At 31.4% G+C, this 16388-nt stretch overlaps 2 protein-coding genes across 2 annotated transcripts; both read right to left on the minus strand.

Annotated features, from left to right (window-relative positions):
- Positions 1-577: 577 nt before the first annotated feature.
- Positions 578-3135, minus strand: LOC111010583 (D-amino-acid transaminase, chloroplastic). Its single transcript, XM_088120301.1, has 5 exons — positions 2621-3135; positions 2449-2528; positions 1740-1915; positions 944-1617; positions 578-852 (listed from the first exon to the last, which is right to left on the minus strand). Exons 1-5 carry the CDS (start codon positions 2655-2657, stop codon positions 755-757), a joined length of 1065 nt encoding a protein of 354 aa, XP_087976427.1. The 5' UTR covers positions 2658-3135; the 3' UTR covers positions 578-754.
- Positions 3136-3977: 842 nt separating this feature from the next.
- Positions 3978-7260, minus strand: TAT7 (Tyrosine transaminase family protein). The gene is made up of 7 exons (XM_022284054.2): positions 6788-7260; positions 5509-5848; positions 5215-5433; positions 4995-5054; positions 4533-4688; positions 4355-4448; positions 3978-4257 (listed from the first exon to the last, which is right to left on the minus strand). The coding sequence occupies exons 1-7, from the start codon at positions 7039-7041 to the stop codon at positions 4139-4141; spliced, it is 1242 nt and encodes a 413-aa protein (XP_022139746.1). The 5' UTR covers positions 7042-7260; the 3' UTR covers positions 3978-4138.
- Between the last annotated feature and the right edge of the window lie 9128 nt (positions 7261-16388).

The raw sequence follows: 16388 nt of genomic DNA on the forward strand, positions 1-16388 counted from the left end.
ATTTTGTAGACTTCGTTTTTTTAAGACGTGTTTAGTAACGTTTTTGTTTGTTCTAATTTTATTAAAAGACATGATTATTTGACAGCTATTTACCTTTTTTGTTTCTCTAAAAATATTCTCAAAATGGTATAGAAAGCTAAGAAACGACAAAAACAAGTTTATTATTTTCTTATTCTAATTTCCAATGTGTTCCAACATAATGAAACTCTTGTTTTATCATTTTATAATCCAAGTGTGTTGGGAGCCATAAAATTCAATTTTTGTTTATTAGAAATGAGAAAACAGAAATGCAATCAAATGAGCTCTTAGTTGTGTGTATTCTCTCAATCGTGTGTATTCTCGCATCTTTTTAATGCTTTTAGTTTCTCTGTTACTTGGCTCCATTCTCTCATCTTCATTTCTTTGAATATAACGTTTATATGAATTATCAGCCTGAGATAGTTTCTACTTGATGGAAACAATTTCAACTGTTCGACGCCTTCATCATATTGAAAGCAAGAACACATCAGTTTCGAAACTTAAGCAAGCATCGAGTTTCGAAAGGAAAAACAATCACACTCGCAGTGACTATTCACAGTAAACCCAAAAAACAATTGCCATTAGAACAGGTTCCATAGATATTTTTCTTCTATTCATGTCCAGAGAAAGCAGAGATGGCCAAAACAGGCAACAATAAGAATAAGGTGGCTGTTTATTTTCAGTTGATAACATTCCTGAGCAGGCTTCGACATCCTTTCTACCGGGCTCGGTTCCACTACATGTATGGAACCGGTACTCTCTCCGTTTTGGGGCCCGAAACCATGTCATCCCAAAGCAGATCAGATAGCGCCATTGTCAATTCTCCAGCCCTTCCTGTTACAGAGGATCAATGGAATCTCCTATAAGAACATTTCATTCACTATCACTTTAACAACAAAAGTTTATGTCAGAAAAAAGTTGTTACCATCTCCAATGGGTTCTTCATCCCAGGTGATGATTGGCAGTATCGGAAGCGTGCTTCCTACGAACATCATTTCAGCAGCACCTTTGGCTTCCTTCACCGTAACGTTTGCAGTTCCTACACTCTTCAGCTTCCCCTCCTCAACCAACTTTGGAGCTAGCTTTAGAAGCCGGAGGGCGGTGCAGCCCGAGAGGATCTTATCAAAAGAAGGCAAGATAAGCTCCTTTTCAGTGGTTATGAAAGCAACATTCACATTTGGACCTTCTGCAATATAGCCTTCTTCATCAACCCAAATAGAAGCAAATGCCCCTTTCTCTTCAGCTTCCATTTTGGCTAGTACATTCGGTAGGTAGTTCACATTCTTCATCGTTGCAAACTGAGGCGTCTTCATCGGGATGGTAGATGTTATCACTTTAACCCCTTCTTTGCATTGAGAGAAGTCTTCGTCGATGGCTACCGCATAAAATGTAGAATTGGCATTTCCAGCAGGAGTGAGCAAAAAATTTCCAGGTCCTGCACTTAGCCAGTATCTTAGAGTCCCTTTCTTGAGCTGTGATGCTACTGCCAATTGGATAAGAATGCTCCGAAGAATCGACCAAGGAAAGGGAGGGGAGATCTTTGCTTTTGAAGCTGATCTTAGGAAGCGGTTGAGGTGGCCATCCAATTCATACAAATGTCTGTTAGACGCCAAAACAACGACCATTATCCAAGGAAAGTTGTGTTAAAATAGAATTGTTTAGCATCTTCAGAATTTTCGAGAAACTGAACTAAAGTTGACGAGAGATCCCCATGTACCTACCCATTTAAAAGAACGGCGGTATCGAACACGCCGTGGCCTCGATGAACCATGTGATCATCAATAGGAATCACCATCAGAGCTGGGTCTGTTGTGATTCCACCAAAAATGCTGGAATACATTGCTGGATATGGTTTCTTCTTCACCAAACTCCATTTCTCATGTAGTTTTTCAAGCAACTGATTGAATGGATGAGCATGTTAGGGATCATGAGAAAATAATTTACAACAATAATGCTGCCTAATAAAAGCCAGTTGTAAACTCAGCCACCTCAAATTACTCTCTCTCTCTCTCTCTCTCTCTCTCTCTCTCTCGAACAATTTCTCCTAAATAATCACATAGAACAAAGTCTACCACCTCCATTCAACAACCAATCCAGAAACTTTTGAAGACCATAAATCAACATCAATTGAAGAAATCAGTTCTTTTGAAATACGAACTACCCGCCCCACTAAATTATTTTTGGTTTTATACTCTGAAAACCAAACAATCAGTAACCAGACTGACTCAGTTCATTCAGTTTCATCGATTTTTATGAATTCAACTTGCACCTCTACAGTAACTAGTTTAAGCCTCGACACATCGAAGTTCAAACCATAATCCAACACTTTCTATTAGCAAATTGATTCAGAACCTCCAGCCTCAGAAAACATCCCAAAACTTTTTCCAGACCAATTTAAAAACATTCAAACATGCAAGGGACAAAACTTACTTCGGATGATGATGAGAACACATGCACCTTCAAATCAGTTCCACTTTCACTTCCATTTTCATTTCCAATCGCCAATTCACCTTCAAACAAGCAGAAAAAATCACATTAACTACAAAAAAAAAAAAAAAAAATGGCAGACAAGAAACCCCATTTAAGAAACCAAAAACCCCACCTCGAGATTCATTAGAACGAGGGTTCGCGGCCTCCATCGAACAGAACGCAGAGAAATTCTGTACTACACTGAAAGAAACCACAGACAATTGGCCAATATAAAGGGCGTGGGAATCAATAAAGAATTGTTAGAACTAACAACTCCGATTTGCAATATATTGATTATGGGTCGTATTCGAATGGATATTTGTGGGAAGAGAACCCCTTTGGGGATTGAACAGTTTGAAATTTGTCGAGAAGTTTTTGGAGGGTAGAGAGAGATGGAATCCTGCTATGTTCTGTTTGTCTTTTGGGTAAAAACTGCAGAACAATGAAGAAGATGAGGCCCATCAGAAGGCGCATCAGATGCAGCAGAGACTGAACTTTGATACATGCTTCTTTCAGATGAGCCAAGGAAGCCGGCAGTAGAAGCCGGCAGCTGTATATTATTATAATCATCTTTTCGTATTGAAATTTGTATGATTATACATAACTTATGCAGAAAAGCCACATGAATTATCCATCAAGCTTAGAGGTTGGAATCTCACCGCCGCATGTTGTTATTATTGTTATTATCTTGATAATGGAGAGTCTGAGAGTCTGAGAGTCTGACGTAAGACTCGGACGGAAAGACAATAAAAAAAATTTTATATTAAGTTCACCGAAAGATTCAAACGTGAGACTTGTAAAAATCAAGAAACTCCAAGTCCTTACCAATCAATCGAGAGACTCCAAGTTCTTACCAATCGAAATGTCTCTTAAACGCTTCTCACTACCACATATTATTGAACTAAAAGAAATTTATTATTATTTTGTAATCCGTTGGGGTGCAAGAAAAATTGGAATGATTTAGTTTTCAATTTCGACCTGATCTATCCATCTAGGTATGATAAGTCGATTTAAGTCGATGCGGTGCATGCATCTCCATACTTTTTCTATTCTCCCAAGTCTTGGTATCCACAAAAGTCACCAATCGTTTATCGACTTGATGCGGTTCATTACACTCCTCGATGGTGTATTGTGTTGCCAATAACCTATCTAGTTAATGACTTAATAATTTGATAACCTTTTCCAAAGTCCTACATTCAACTTTACTCTAAAAAAGATAGCATATTTTAAGCATAAGCACTTCTATCTCAATTTCGACACAAGAATAGAATATTTAAGGTAACTAGCAAGCACCCATCTTTCTTTTGTTAAGTACAACATGCAAAGTGTTGATTCAAACTTACGACGTTTTGATCGAAAATAGGTGCCGCAAATACCAATCTTATGACTGCTAGGTTCATGGACTGACCAAGAGCTGAGTGTGTCCCCTTTTTTTATTAAATTTTGTGAATTTGGCTGATATGATTAACAGAAAGCAAGGAAGAGAGCAGTTTTGAATCTGAATAAGTGCCTTGTATATTTATATATGGTACATCAGTACATGGAATGAGTTTTTCCATTTATACGTTATTCTTGGAACAAGAATTCCTTTTCACTAACTTATGGAACTCAACCTGTTTGTTTCGTTTGCATCAGTATCATCCCAACTTCTTCACAGCTCAACTGTATGCCTTTGACAGAAACATTTAAGCCTCTCTAAACCTTCTTCAAGAAACGATGGGTCGACCGCAAAAGTAATTCGGAGCCAGTTCTTCAGCCCTACCGCCGTTCCTGACATTGGAGCACGATTTGTTGAACATTAATTTCAGTTGAGAAGAGAAACTCACTATCAAAAGCATCTCTATGTTTATGTTTTCACGTTACTGACCTGGAAGAATGATGAGAGATTCCTCTTTGGCAAGCTTGAAGCAAAAATCAATATCATCACTGACGTCTTCGAGAAGATCCATGTTCAGTCTCACCTATACAATATCGTGCCGTAAGCAGATAAGCGACATGGCATTTTTTAAAATTTGTTAACTTAATTTAGAGATTTCATCTGTTACCATCACGGCCATTGACCCCTCTGGCTTGTGCGTGCATGTAATACAGGGGATTTCCTGGATCTTTCTGCAACATATTTCAGAGGTTTGCTTCAGAAGATTAATCGTTTTCTTGAAGAAAACCTCATCAGTCGACTCGAGGATCTGGGGTACTGCAGCCTGATACATCAAACCACCATGGGAGAAGTTGAATGAGAAGAAGCTTGCAGCTCGAAACATTGCTAACAGTAATATATAGGAAGCTAGATTTGAGTTTCGGATGTGTCTTGTGAGTTAATATGTCGATACTATAGCCAGAATCTTGGCATCATCAGCATCTACCAGAATCTAGTGTTTGTATTTATATCAGTTTGATATGAGTAACATCTATAAATGAACTAGCTAGTATGAAGGGAGAAAGTTGTTTCATCTGAATAGTGAATACGACTTGAGATCTCAAATGACACAAAAACTTAAGATCTGAACCTGGATGAATGTTGCGGGGCCTCCTAATATATCGAAATACTTCTTGATTCGCTCGAGAACCTGTATGGAAAGAAGGAAGAATTCAATAGGCATTAGCTGAGGCAAACAGGCTTATAACTCATTGTTTTCATTTATAAAACATAAGATATGAAGACCAATGGCTAATGTAATAAAATTTCCAATTGTTCAATCAAGTAGTATGTGAGGGGGGTGGGGGAACCTTGGGCTTTCTGAATGTGCCAGAAGGATCACTAGTCACGAACCACCCGAGTCGCCATCCCGGTACTATCCATCTCTTTGATAGAGATCCAAGGGTGAGAACAGGAACAGTTGACCCAAAAACTCCCATCGGCACGAAAGGTTTACTTCCAAAAGCAAGATGCCCATAAACTTCATCAGCAATTACCAGAATTCCAAGCTTTTCTGCAGTTTCTGCAATCTGAAGGACAGTCAACCGAAAACATTATACTATTTGTATTTCGGTGCTTGAGGTTATATAATCTAGATCACCAACCTTCTTCAGATGCTGATAACTGTATACATTTCCACATGGATTCCCAGGGTTGATAATAACCAATGCAACAGTGTTTTGATCTGCAAGGGTTTCAACAGCATCAAGATCAACCTCCCAGGCTCTCTGAGGGAGCAGATCAAAGTGCCGGACTTCAAGATTACGAAATGCAGAACAAAGTTCATAGATAGGGAAACCAGGCCTTGGAAGCAGTATATTTGCACCAGGGCGAGCAAGCATCGCCAAAGCAACATCAATTGCTTGTGTGCATCCAGACGTAATGAAAACGTCATCAGATGTCAACTTATACGGAAGATCGCGAGATAAATATTCAGCAATTGATCTGTTCGAGGTAAATTTAAACAAATAAAATTACGAAACCTGCAAATTCAAATTTGATAGTACATGTCTGTAAACACAGTTAAGTAAAAGTAATGCTTTAAAGTTATATAGACAAAAGAAACTGAATTCAAAAGTAGCTTCATATATTCATATTAGCCAAGAAAATTATGTGATATAGCGCATTCGGATCATTCTCTGGCTTTACATTGTTTCTTTCAAAGAACAACCATAGGAAAGTTGCAGGGAAGTTTGGATGCGTCCAATTCAGGAAGTAAAGAAAATTATTCGAACAAAGAGGGCAAAGAACTACTTCAAGAACTCCCCATTTGGTTGCCAAATGTAAAGGTAAATTATAAAAGGGGAATGATTGTAAAATAGAAGTTAGGTGTTGACTTGGAGAGAAAAAGGTGATTGTACTGGTCAATAACCATTATCATAACTCATATCATGATATCAAAACTCATTATGGATCATCTTGACCATAGAAAATACCACCCAGATGAACAGTAACAGTACTGAAGCACCTTATCAGTAACCTAAACCAGCAACTAATTCATGTAGAACATCTGAATTGCGAAAGAATTAGAAATACCCTGTAGCTGATTCGAGTGGAAGAAAAGGGAAAAAAAGAAAGAGAAGTCTTAAAACTAAAAGCAAACCAAGAGAGGCAAATCAAAAAGAGGAAAAATGGGGGAAATGGCCAAAAGAAAGGGTCGGAATTAGAAAACAGAATCATACGGATAAACCCAGAATATTCAAATTCACAACAATTAAGAACAAAACCAAATTCAAGGGAATAAAGAATTACAAACTAAAACACACATGCATTTCCTCGAGTAATCAGTAATCAACGTTTTCAACTCCAGCCCAACAATGTTCCCAATAGAGACGAGAAACGAAACCCAGAAATTGAATTAGGGAGCAAAAAGAACAGAAGTACCTTCGGGCTTGGGGGAGGCCAGCAGTGGGGGCGTAGCCATTAAACTTCTCGGATTGAAGAGAATCAACGACGGCCTGTTCCGCGACATGGGTAGTGTGGAAGGCAGAATAAGCAGAAGGGTCGCCCATACCGAGAGAAATGAGGCGTTTGGCATCGTTTTCATCAACGTTCTGCAGGAGGAGACTGAGAATGCCTTTAATGGTGATGGTTGAAGCTGTGTCCATGTCGGAGTTCACAGCTCCAATTTCCATCATGGATTTAGCTTGGGGCCTGGATTGGAACAGGAATTAGGAATTGAGAAATTGGGGTTGTCCTTTTATAGGCGAAAAATTGGAATTATTTCACGGAATGAAATTCCATGCACACAGACCACACGTTGGATTTGAAGCTGCCCGTTCTCTCTTCTTCTTCTTCTTCTTCTTCTTCTTTCTGCATGGAAACAAAATCGAGGGCATTGTTGGATTGTGCTGTTACACTCAAATTTCAATTTTTCCATTCTATATCATAATTCAAATGAAATCATAAATTAGACATTCCATTTACGGGTATTTTGGTTGGGGACATTTTCTAGTACTATATTCTATTCTATAAATATAATCCCTTCTCTTGAATGCAGCACTAAAAGTTGGAGATTTCGTATCCCTATCTTTGGGTAATAAAAATAAAACCGCATAAAAGAATCATGATACTCCGATTGTGAGGTCGGCATCATAAACGTAACCCACGTTTGGAGTTGGAGTCGGGGGTTGTCATATTTGTCGAGCGGGTTCCACGACTAAATTCAACTCACTTAAAATAAATATAAAATACAACAATTGATTTAACATGATTAAATATTTCATCACCTTAAATACAATTTTCTTAACTCATACTACAGGACCTTGTCCCGAACTTTAGTTTACCTAGACTTAAGTTACACAATCGACCTACATGTTGCTATCCAAGTTTAACATTTGTAAGTTCAAGATGCCGAATCTACGTGTGCTAATTAAACATCCAGTAACATATTTTATTATGTTCATATTGACAATTGCATTTAACTGAGCCTTTTTTCTTTTTTTTCTTTTGGAAATTTCTTGATGTAATTTTGACCTATCTTAAAATTTTGAAAAAATATTGTAACATCACTTGTTTTTCCATTAAGTTCTTCAATAAATGTATTTATACATGCAGTCGGTTAAATTATTAGGGTGGTTTCAACGATTAAAAAAGAGTAGTCCAATTTTAATTTTAACAAAATAAAACAACGTGGTAACTTAACTATGATTTTTTTAAGCTATATTTTCTATATTAACTATGTTTAAGTGAACGTGTATTTGTCAACTGGAATATAACTCAACTAATTAAGATATATATTTTCAATTTTTGGTCGAAGATTTGAATCTCCATCCCCACATGTTAGTTATGTCCGGTCGGCACTTTATTTTAAAATTTAAATAATTTACTTTTTTAATTAACCAAAGCACTTTATTTTAAAGTTTAAATAATTTACCTTTTTAATTAACCAAAGAATAATTATACAGTTGTTATAGGTTAAGGTTTTAAAAGTTAATAGATTACATGTCTATAATTAGAAAAATAAGTTAACAAAATTAGAAAGTATTAAAAGTTTGAAGATTACACGTTAATTATTCAAATAATGAAAGACAACTAAATATGAAAAGGAATAAAGAGATAATAAGAATTAAGAACAAGGGAAAAAAAACAAGAAAAATATAACTTTTTTTAAATACACATTTATACCACATATGGAAGGGTAATAAAGTCATTTTCCTTCACCTTTTTTTTATTAATTTAAAAATGTGTGTCTATTAGTAAAATAAAATTTATTTTGATTTTTGTTCTGGTTTGTTCGAGAGAACTTTCCAAGTGATTTCTTTTTTTTTTTCCAGTCATATCGAAGTAGATAGTTGGTGAGGAATAAGGATAGTTTGGTCACAATAATAATAGATTTACTTAGGAAAAAAAATTAACTTGTTTTCTACCATAATCATTAGAATATATAATTCATCCTATTAAAAAAAAGAATATATAATTTATCTATATATCCTTAAAAATATATCTATCTAACAAAAAATAAATAAAACAAATTTTAGGTTTCTTATAGTATTTTAATTTTTTTTATTTTGAGCGAAGCATGATTATTTGTTATTATAATTAAATTAAATTAAATTATATATATATATATATATATATCTTTTAAATAAATGTCGGTTGATTTAATATGACATAATAGATAAATGATGAAAAAAATAGCTAGCAATAAATTACAAACTAGAACGTTCAACAAATTAAGTAACATATTAATCACTTTCTTTAAAGTCAAAGATTCAAATTTTGATATCGACATTTATTGTATAATATATATAGAAGTTGACCTAAAAAAATATTTTCGAAAAATGGGAGTTTCACCCTTTTGAATTTTAAAACTACTTAAAAAAAATAAAAATTGGTCAGGATTTTAAAAATATTTATAAAAATTACATTAAAAAAAACTAAATAGTTATAAATGTGGGTCTAAATGTGCATTTTTTAAATCACGGCACTCTCATTTATGATCTATGTTTAGTTTCAAAAGGAGGAGAATATCTTTTTTCTTTTTCAAATTTCCATAAAAGAAAGTAAATTGTCCTTCAAATTAACTATATAACAAAAAGGTTATCTACTTGACATCGAATGACAATGACAGTACAAAAGATTAGAAGAGTATGAGTTAAAAAAAAAGAAGACATGTCCATGTGATTTATAGTATTAAAAAGTATATTCTTTTGTTTTATTAGAATCTTTTTTTACAACGTGACACGATGAACTAAAATGTTGAATGATTACGTCAAAAAGAGATAAATAATTATTTTTCTACAAAACGTATGGACATGATTTAATATAATTTTTTTATAGTAAAAAAGGAAGAAAAAAAAAGTGAGATGTGAAAATTTAGACATCTGGCTTGAAAGAAAAGAAATAAATGTATTTACTGTTGAACCAAACATTTGAGTTAAATTGATATTTTTTCTCTATCAGTTGAAAAGTCTCGTACTTAAAATATATAATATTAATGTTTTTTTTAAATATACTATTTCATATTATACACTTGTTGTTAAAACTAAACCAGGTAAAATATAATATTTTAAAATAATAATTATATTAAATTTATAACATATAGCTGGTTAATAAGTCAATAAATAATATTTTATATTAAAATTAATATTTAGTTGGTAATTACCTCCGTTCACAAATATTTAAATTAAGATACAATTTCCAAATCTTCTATCAATACATATTCGAAAGAGATATATTTATATATCTCTTATTATGAATGCAGTAAACTCATAGTGGGCTAATTCATGAATTGAATCAAATGGGTCCTTTTTTTAACTAAGCGGTAGAGTCACGCTCTTTAAACGTCCTAAAAAATAGGCGTAAGTCATCGGTTCTAATCCGATAAAGGTGCTCTATTTTCCACGAAACTCCTGTCTTAGTCTTGATTTTTCAGCGGAGGATATAGATATGAAAAAAAAAAAGGTAAAGACTTGTGATATAATTTTTTTTTATTATTATTGAATCCATTGTTTTCATTTTCATATTACTAATCCAGCTTTTATTGTTCAAGTGCAGAGGAAAAGGAGGGAGAGATTAAAAGAAAAATAAGAGAGAGAATATTTATGTATTATGCCCTTTTTGGTAATTGGCCAAGGTCATTTGTCTGTAAAATCCATTAAGATCGAAAAAGTCAAAAATTGGTGGCAGCCAAAAAGGAAATAATGAGTTACTTGTACCAACTTTCATACCTTTTTGTTTTATTTTCCACCTTAAACCTAAAATCCAAAATAAGATGATGAATATGGACAACCATACGTATATAAAATTGGTATTAAATGAAACTTTTGAGAGTGGTTTTCAAAATATTTTCAACCCTTTTAAAGAATATTAATAATAAAATCTTAATGTCAATGGAAACATAATTCTATATATATCTCAATTCTCTCATAAAATATGTTTTTAAAATAACTTTTGAAAAAAAAATTAATCCACTAATAAGTAATAAGTAGCCAGAAATATCTGAGGGTTCGTTTGGTTGATGATCTAAAAATAAAGCAATAGATTCAATGAAAAACAAAGTTGGCCAAAGCGAGCATCGATAATTGATGTATTATCTCCAATCAAGAGGTTGCAAGTTCAATCCTCACCTCTACGTATTGCACTAAAAAAAAAGAAAAACAGAATTGTATTGAAAAGCTATTTTTAAAAAACAAATCTATCAATTGAACATGCAGCCTCACCCCAGTTTGTTTACTGTCGCTTCTAAATCTAAATTACGTACCAAACATTCCTAAACATTTTTAGGCAAAAAAATCTCCTCCTCCCCCAAGAACTTATTTTAAACGTGACAAAAATTTATTAACTAATAGAAAGTGGGTTACTTAATTATGATTTATGAGTTAGGTCTAATTAATTAAAATTAGTTAATGAGGAGGTGTCCTTTAAAAAAGTTAATATTATTTCATTATTTAATTAGGATATAATCATTAAAAATAGATTTTTAAGGGGATATTTAAATGTGATCACTCATTTTTTGTTTTCTTAGAAAGGTGATTATTTCTTTTTTTCTTGTTTTTTTCTTTTTTTTCCGTAGTAGAGGCAAAAATTCGAATACATGATGATCTTTTAAAAAAAAAACAAAAGAAAACTAATTGAACTGGGTTGGAGGAGGAAAAATAAAGTGAATTATTAAACATTAAATGTTGAAGTTAATGTGTAGACTCATGAGGTTGGTGATGAAAATAGTTAGAGTGAATATTGTTAATTAATTAATATTTATGCATTCATTTGAGAATTGACATTCTTAAATATATATATATATAATAGAAATAGATTATTTTGATAAATAGTTAGATTTAGTGAAAATTTTTAATAAATACAAAATTTTAAATACCATTTTGGTGATCATATTATATTATATCTAAACTCTATGTATTTTTAAAGGTCTAAAAATTTCGCTATGACATTTTTAAAAATAATCTTAAAAGTAGTCCATTTGAAGCAAGATTTTTTCTTTATTTAGCAAAACAAAATAAGAAAAACTTTTTATTTATTAAAGACACAATGTGAATATATTGGTCAAATTTTTAAAATAAAAAAGGGACTAATTTGTTGTAGTAAAATGTAATTTTATATAAATATAACCTAGAGAATAATGGTAAGCTTTATTGAAAGTAGAATGATCAAATTTAGATATGTGTAAGTATATGATTATATAACAAGTTTTAAAATATAGAGGTCAAAATACTAATTCAACTTAAAAAAATATATCATAATGTCAATGGTTAAATTAAAATTAAAAACTAGAGTAAAATTGAAAAAAAAAACACAACATTAAGTATTTAACAAACTGTACTTAAAAAAAAGCCTGTAAATAATAAAGTGAGTAGAAATTAAAAGGACAAAAACCAATTTTGTGTAATTAAAAAAAACAAAAACCAAAAGAAAACAAATTTTGGGATACGATCAGTAATGGGATGCAAGCCACGTGGCAGAAGCTCACGCATTGATATCTGATCATCAAGCGGAATGCACGGAGGTGGGCATGCAATAATTGAATCCTGAACGACAGCTGTTAATTGGTTTACAGTTTGGGTACAGCTATTAACTGCCGCACGGAATCATAGCTCTCCGTACTATACGCTGTCGTTCTGTTGGAAAAATTATCTTAACGATGGGGCCCACATGGTGAGTCACGTCATCTGACCGCGACCATGCAAAGTTTCGCCGTACGGTCGTTTAATAATGACTTATTTTTCAAAAAAGAAAAAAATTTTGTTTCAATTTCATTTTTAACCTTTCTTATTAGTAATTTCATTTTTAACCTAAGCTTTCAAATTTGTTCCCCAAACTTTTGAAAGGTTCGTTTTTAGTCTTTAAATTCTTAAAAAATGGCAAAATACATTTTTAATCTCTAAAATTTGAGGCCAAAATGTAACAAATTAAAAATTTTTGGAATAAAAAATGAAAATTTTGAAAACTAATTGTCTAACGATTTAATTCTTATTTTTTAAATTGTAGCAAAATATTTTGTATTTTTTTTTTTTTGGGAAAAATTAAGAACTTTTATTTGATTAAGGACTAAATTTATGCAGCACAAATTAATTTTTTAAACTATATATAAGTAATATTATAATAAAATTCTCAAATTATGAATGAAATCTATACTTATTCATTTTCGTACTTCAAAATTTAACGATTCTATTTTAATACTTCATATTTAAATCTTGTCAATTAATTACCAACCTTAAAATTATGAGAAAAGAAATATTAACAATTGTGGTCAAAATTTCATCCCGAACCTAATAAAAATTTTAGATTAATTTCAACATTCGATACATATGTGATACGATACTACATATGACTTCAAATAATTGTAAATGTAAATATGATTTATCATAATCAAAAGGTTAATAAAAAATATAGATATAGAAAGAGAGAGAGAGCAGTACCAAATTTGGTTGAATAGATAATTAAATGGGAGGAATTGCTTCAAATTTGTATTTGTGTTCTGAAACTGGGCTTTCCAAAATGATGGTGTAGGGTATACAAACTTTGTGAAATGGATACAATTTGGAAGTTAAATACATATATATAGTGTATCAGAAAACATTGGATAAAATAAAATTTTATTTATAGATAAGGTTGATGAATAATGGGAAACTGTAATAAAATAAATATATCCTATTCAGTGTCACGTATGCCCCAAGCAAGTGTCCAAGACGTTTATCCAACTCCCATGACTTCCCATATATTATTCAACCAAAAAAAAAAAAAAAAACACAATAACAACAAAACTAACTGGATAAGCATTTAGAATTTTACTCATGGAAGCTACCTTAGGTACCTCTTTGGCTCGATTTGATTTGTCGGGTTTGTTTCGTAACATTCTCGTTTCATCGTTTTCGTGTTTTATAAAGAAACAAAAATATTCGTATTTTGTTTCTTGTTATTTCTTTAAATTAAAAGTTTGTGTCTGAAATTTGTAAGATTATATACATCATTTAGTTAATATGTTTAAAAATTTTCTTATAGATTGTTAAAGTTTTTGTATCTATCTCGTTCCAGTACTTTTAAAGGGTTGCTTAACCTGATTATGTGGGATTGTCTTGTAAATTGATTTGGAGTAAATTTTTGTATTTGGTGGTATAAAGTCAAATGAATGAAGTTAAATATCCAGACATAAGATTAAAGTTCAATATATACCTATAACTTTTACTTGGACTCTTCCATTTGCTCCCCTTTTCCACGATAAAAGTATTATTTTAAAATCTAGATAACCTACGTTTATTTAAACGGAATGAATTGATCGATTTGAGAATATTATTTATTTGATCAATTTAGTATAAATTAACTGGAATTGAAATCATAAATGATCTATCGATGTTGTCGAATAGGAACCAAATATACTACCATTACTAGAATATCCATGTATATATATTTTTTATTTCTAGCTAAGTACCAGTTAAGTTAACATGTGTTAATATTATTATTTTTAATTAAAAAATAATAATAAACTTTAATTTATTTTATTGCTAGTAAATATTTTTATTTTAACAATTTATTTAATAATAACCCATAACAAATAATTTAAATAAAATTACATCAACTACCAAAAACCCCTAAAATATGGTAGTTATTAGCAGCTATAAACTTTGAATGGTAAAAATTAAAATATCAAACTTTCACAAAATGAAAATATTAGAATCCTAAAATTTCCATGGTAAAAATTAAACATTTAAACTTTTAGGGGTTAGAAATTGCCCATAAACTTTCCGGAGTTTAAAGGTTAAATTTATTTAAAAGGTTCAGAGTTATAATTTTTCATTTATTAAGGTTTTAGGGTTTAATTTTTACAATTGAGAGTTTATAGATACAATTGTAACAACTATCATAGTTTACGGGTAATTTGTGCATTTTTATTAGAACAACTACCAATAATATAAAGTAGTATAATTTTTTATATTTAATATTAATTAAGAATAACACAATTAAATTAAATTTAAATTTATAACCGTTTATAATAAATCACTAATAAAAATTATTAATAGTATAAATTAATAAATAAATTAATTAATTGTAAAATAAATAATTAAAAATTATGGGTCAGAAATGGTAAAAATTTGTAAAAAATAGTTATTGAGAATATGTGGGCTGGTCCAAAAAAATAAGCATAAGAATGTCTGAGATTAGACTTTTTAGGGACAAGTCTGAAGTGAGTCACGCCCATTTATTTCATTCCTACCTTTTTTTTAAGTTTAGTTAGAGTAAAAATTGTTTCACTCTGCGGTAAATTTTTATTTTTCAAGATAAAATTACCAACAATAGGCTTCGCGTTCTTTAAAATAAAAAAATTATATAATATTTAAAAGAAAGTCAAATATATATATATAGTAATGGATCAATACGTTGAAACAAGATTGGTCAAAAAATAGACCCAATCCATGCTATATAATATATGTAGGACTTGGTCACTTGAATTAATTTCTTTCCAGGCTTCCAAACTTACCCCCACAAAGACTTCTTCCAAACCATTTTAAGCCCAAATTTATTCATCATTTCAACTCAATTAAAAAAAATATGTAACTTTCTTTACTTCTTTTTCTTTTATCTTTTTAAGAATATAGTGCTAAAAATGTAGAGGTGATTCAAACATTTGATTTATAAGAGAATTTCTAATATTATAACTTTTCCACTAATCTCGAGTCATTCGCATTTTCTTTTGATTTTGTTTTCTTTAAATGATTTTATTTTATTTTAAAAAATAATTTTAATGATTTAACGCTTAATACAATGACAATTTAAAATGATGGAATATTAGCTTTCCAAATTAAAAAGTAAAAGTCTAAAATTAGGACTGGACCAATAAGTATAAATTTTTCAGATCAGAGTTTAGTTGTATTCACAATGTCAATATATATGTCGTGAAAATTATACATTTAACTATTCAATTCAAACTATCATCTTTTGTCGTGTGATGTATAGATCTTTGGTTAAATATTGAAGTCTAATGTCCAAACTACTCCATAGTTATCCAAAACAACTCCACTCCACCAAGTTTATAATTTAACCATATATTTTAAGACTTTTGGTAAAATTTTCAAATTAGTTTGAAATTTGAGAGCCTCCTTCATTTGACGGTAATCTTGGAAGTCCCATTGGTGGGGTAAATTTTCATTTTTCATGTCTACCTAACCCGCCATTTTTCGATAGTGAGTCAATTTCCACGAGTCAACACCGCGTCGACTCGTTGAAATCGGTGGTTATTGACTCAATTTAGTAAAACTCCTAGGTTTTTATTTTATTATAATATTATTTATTGAGCTCAATAGTGGGAAGTTCGTCCAACACTAACTTTGGTTTTCCTGTGTTGACTCGGATCGTGGTCTACTTTCCAAACTGTTGGACAACGATGGCCCTCGCATTCCGAATATCTCCGCAATAATAAAATGTTGTCCGCTTTTGACATAATTTTTACATCCTTACTTTTGGTTTCACTAAAAATATCTCGTACCAATAAAAATAATTGTCATTTTTCACATATCATGGATCATACTCTCTG

The sequence above is a fragment of the Momordica charantia genome (assembly GCF_013281855.1).
Source record: "Momordica charantia cultivar OHB3-1 chromosome 11 unlocalized genomic scaffold, Mcharantia_2.0 BLBB01000011.1, whole genome shotgun sequence".
NCBI lineage: Eukaryota > Viridiplantae > Streptophyta > Magnoliopsida > Cucurbitales > Cucurbitaceae > Momordica > Momordica charantia.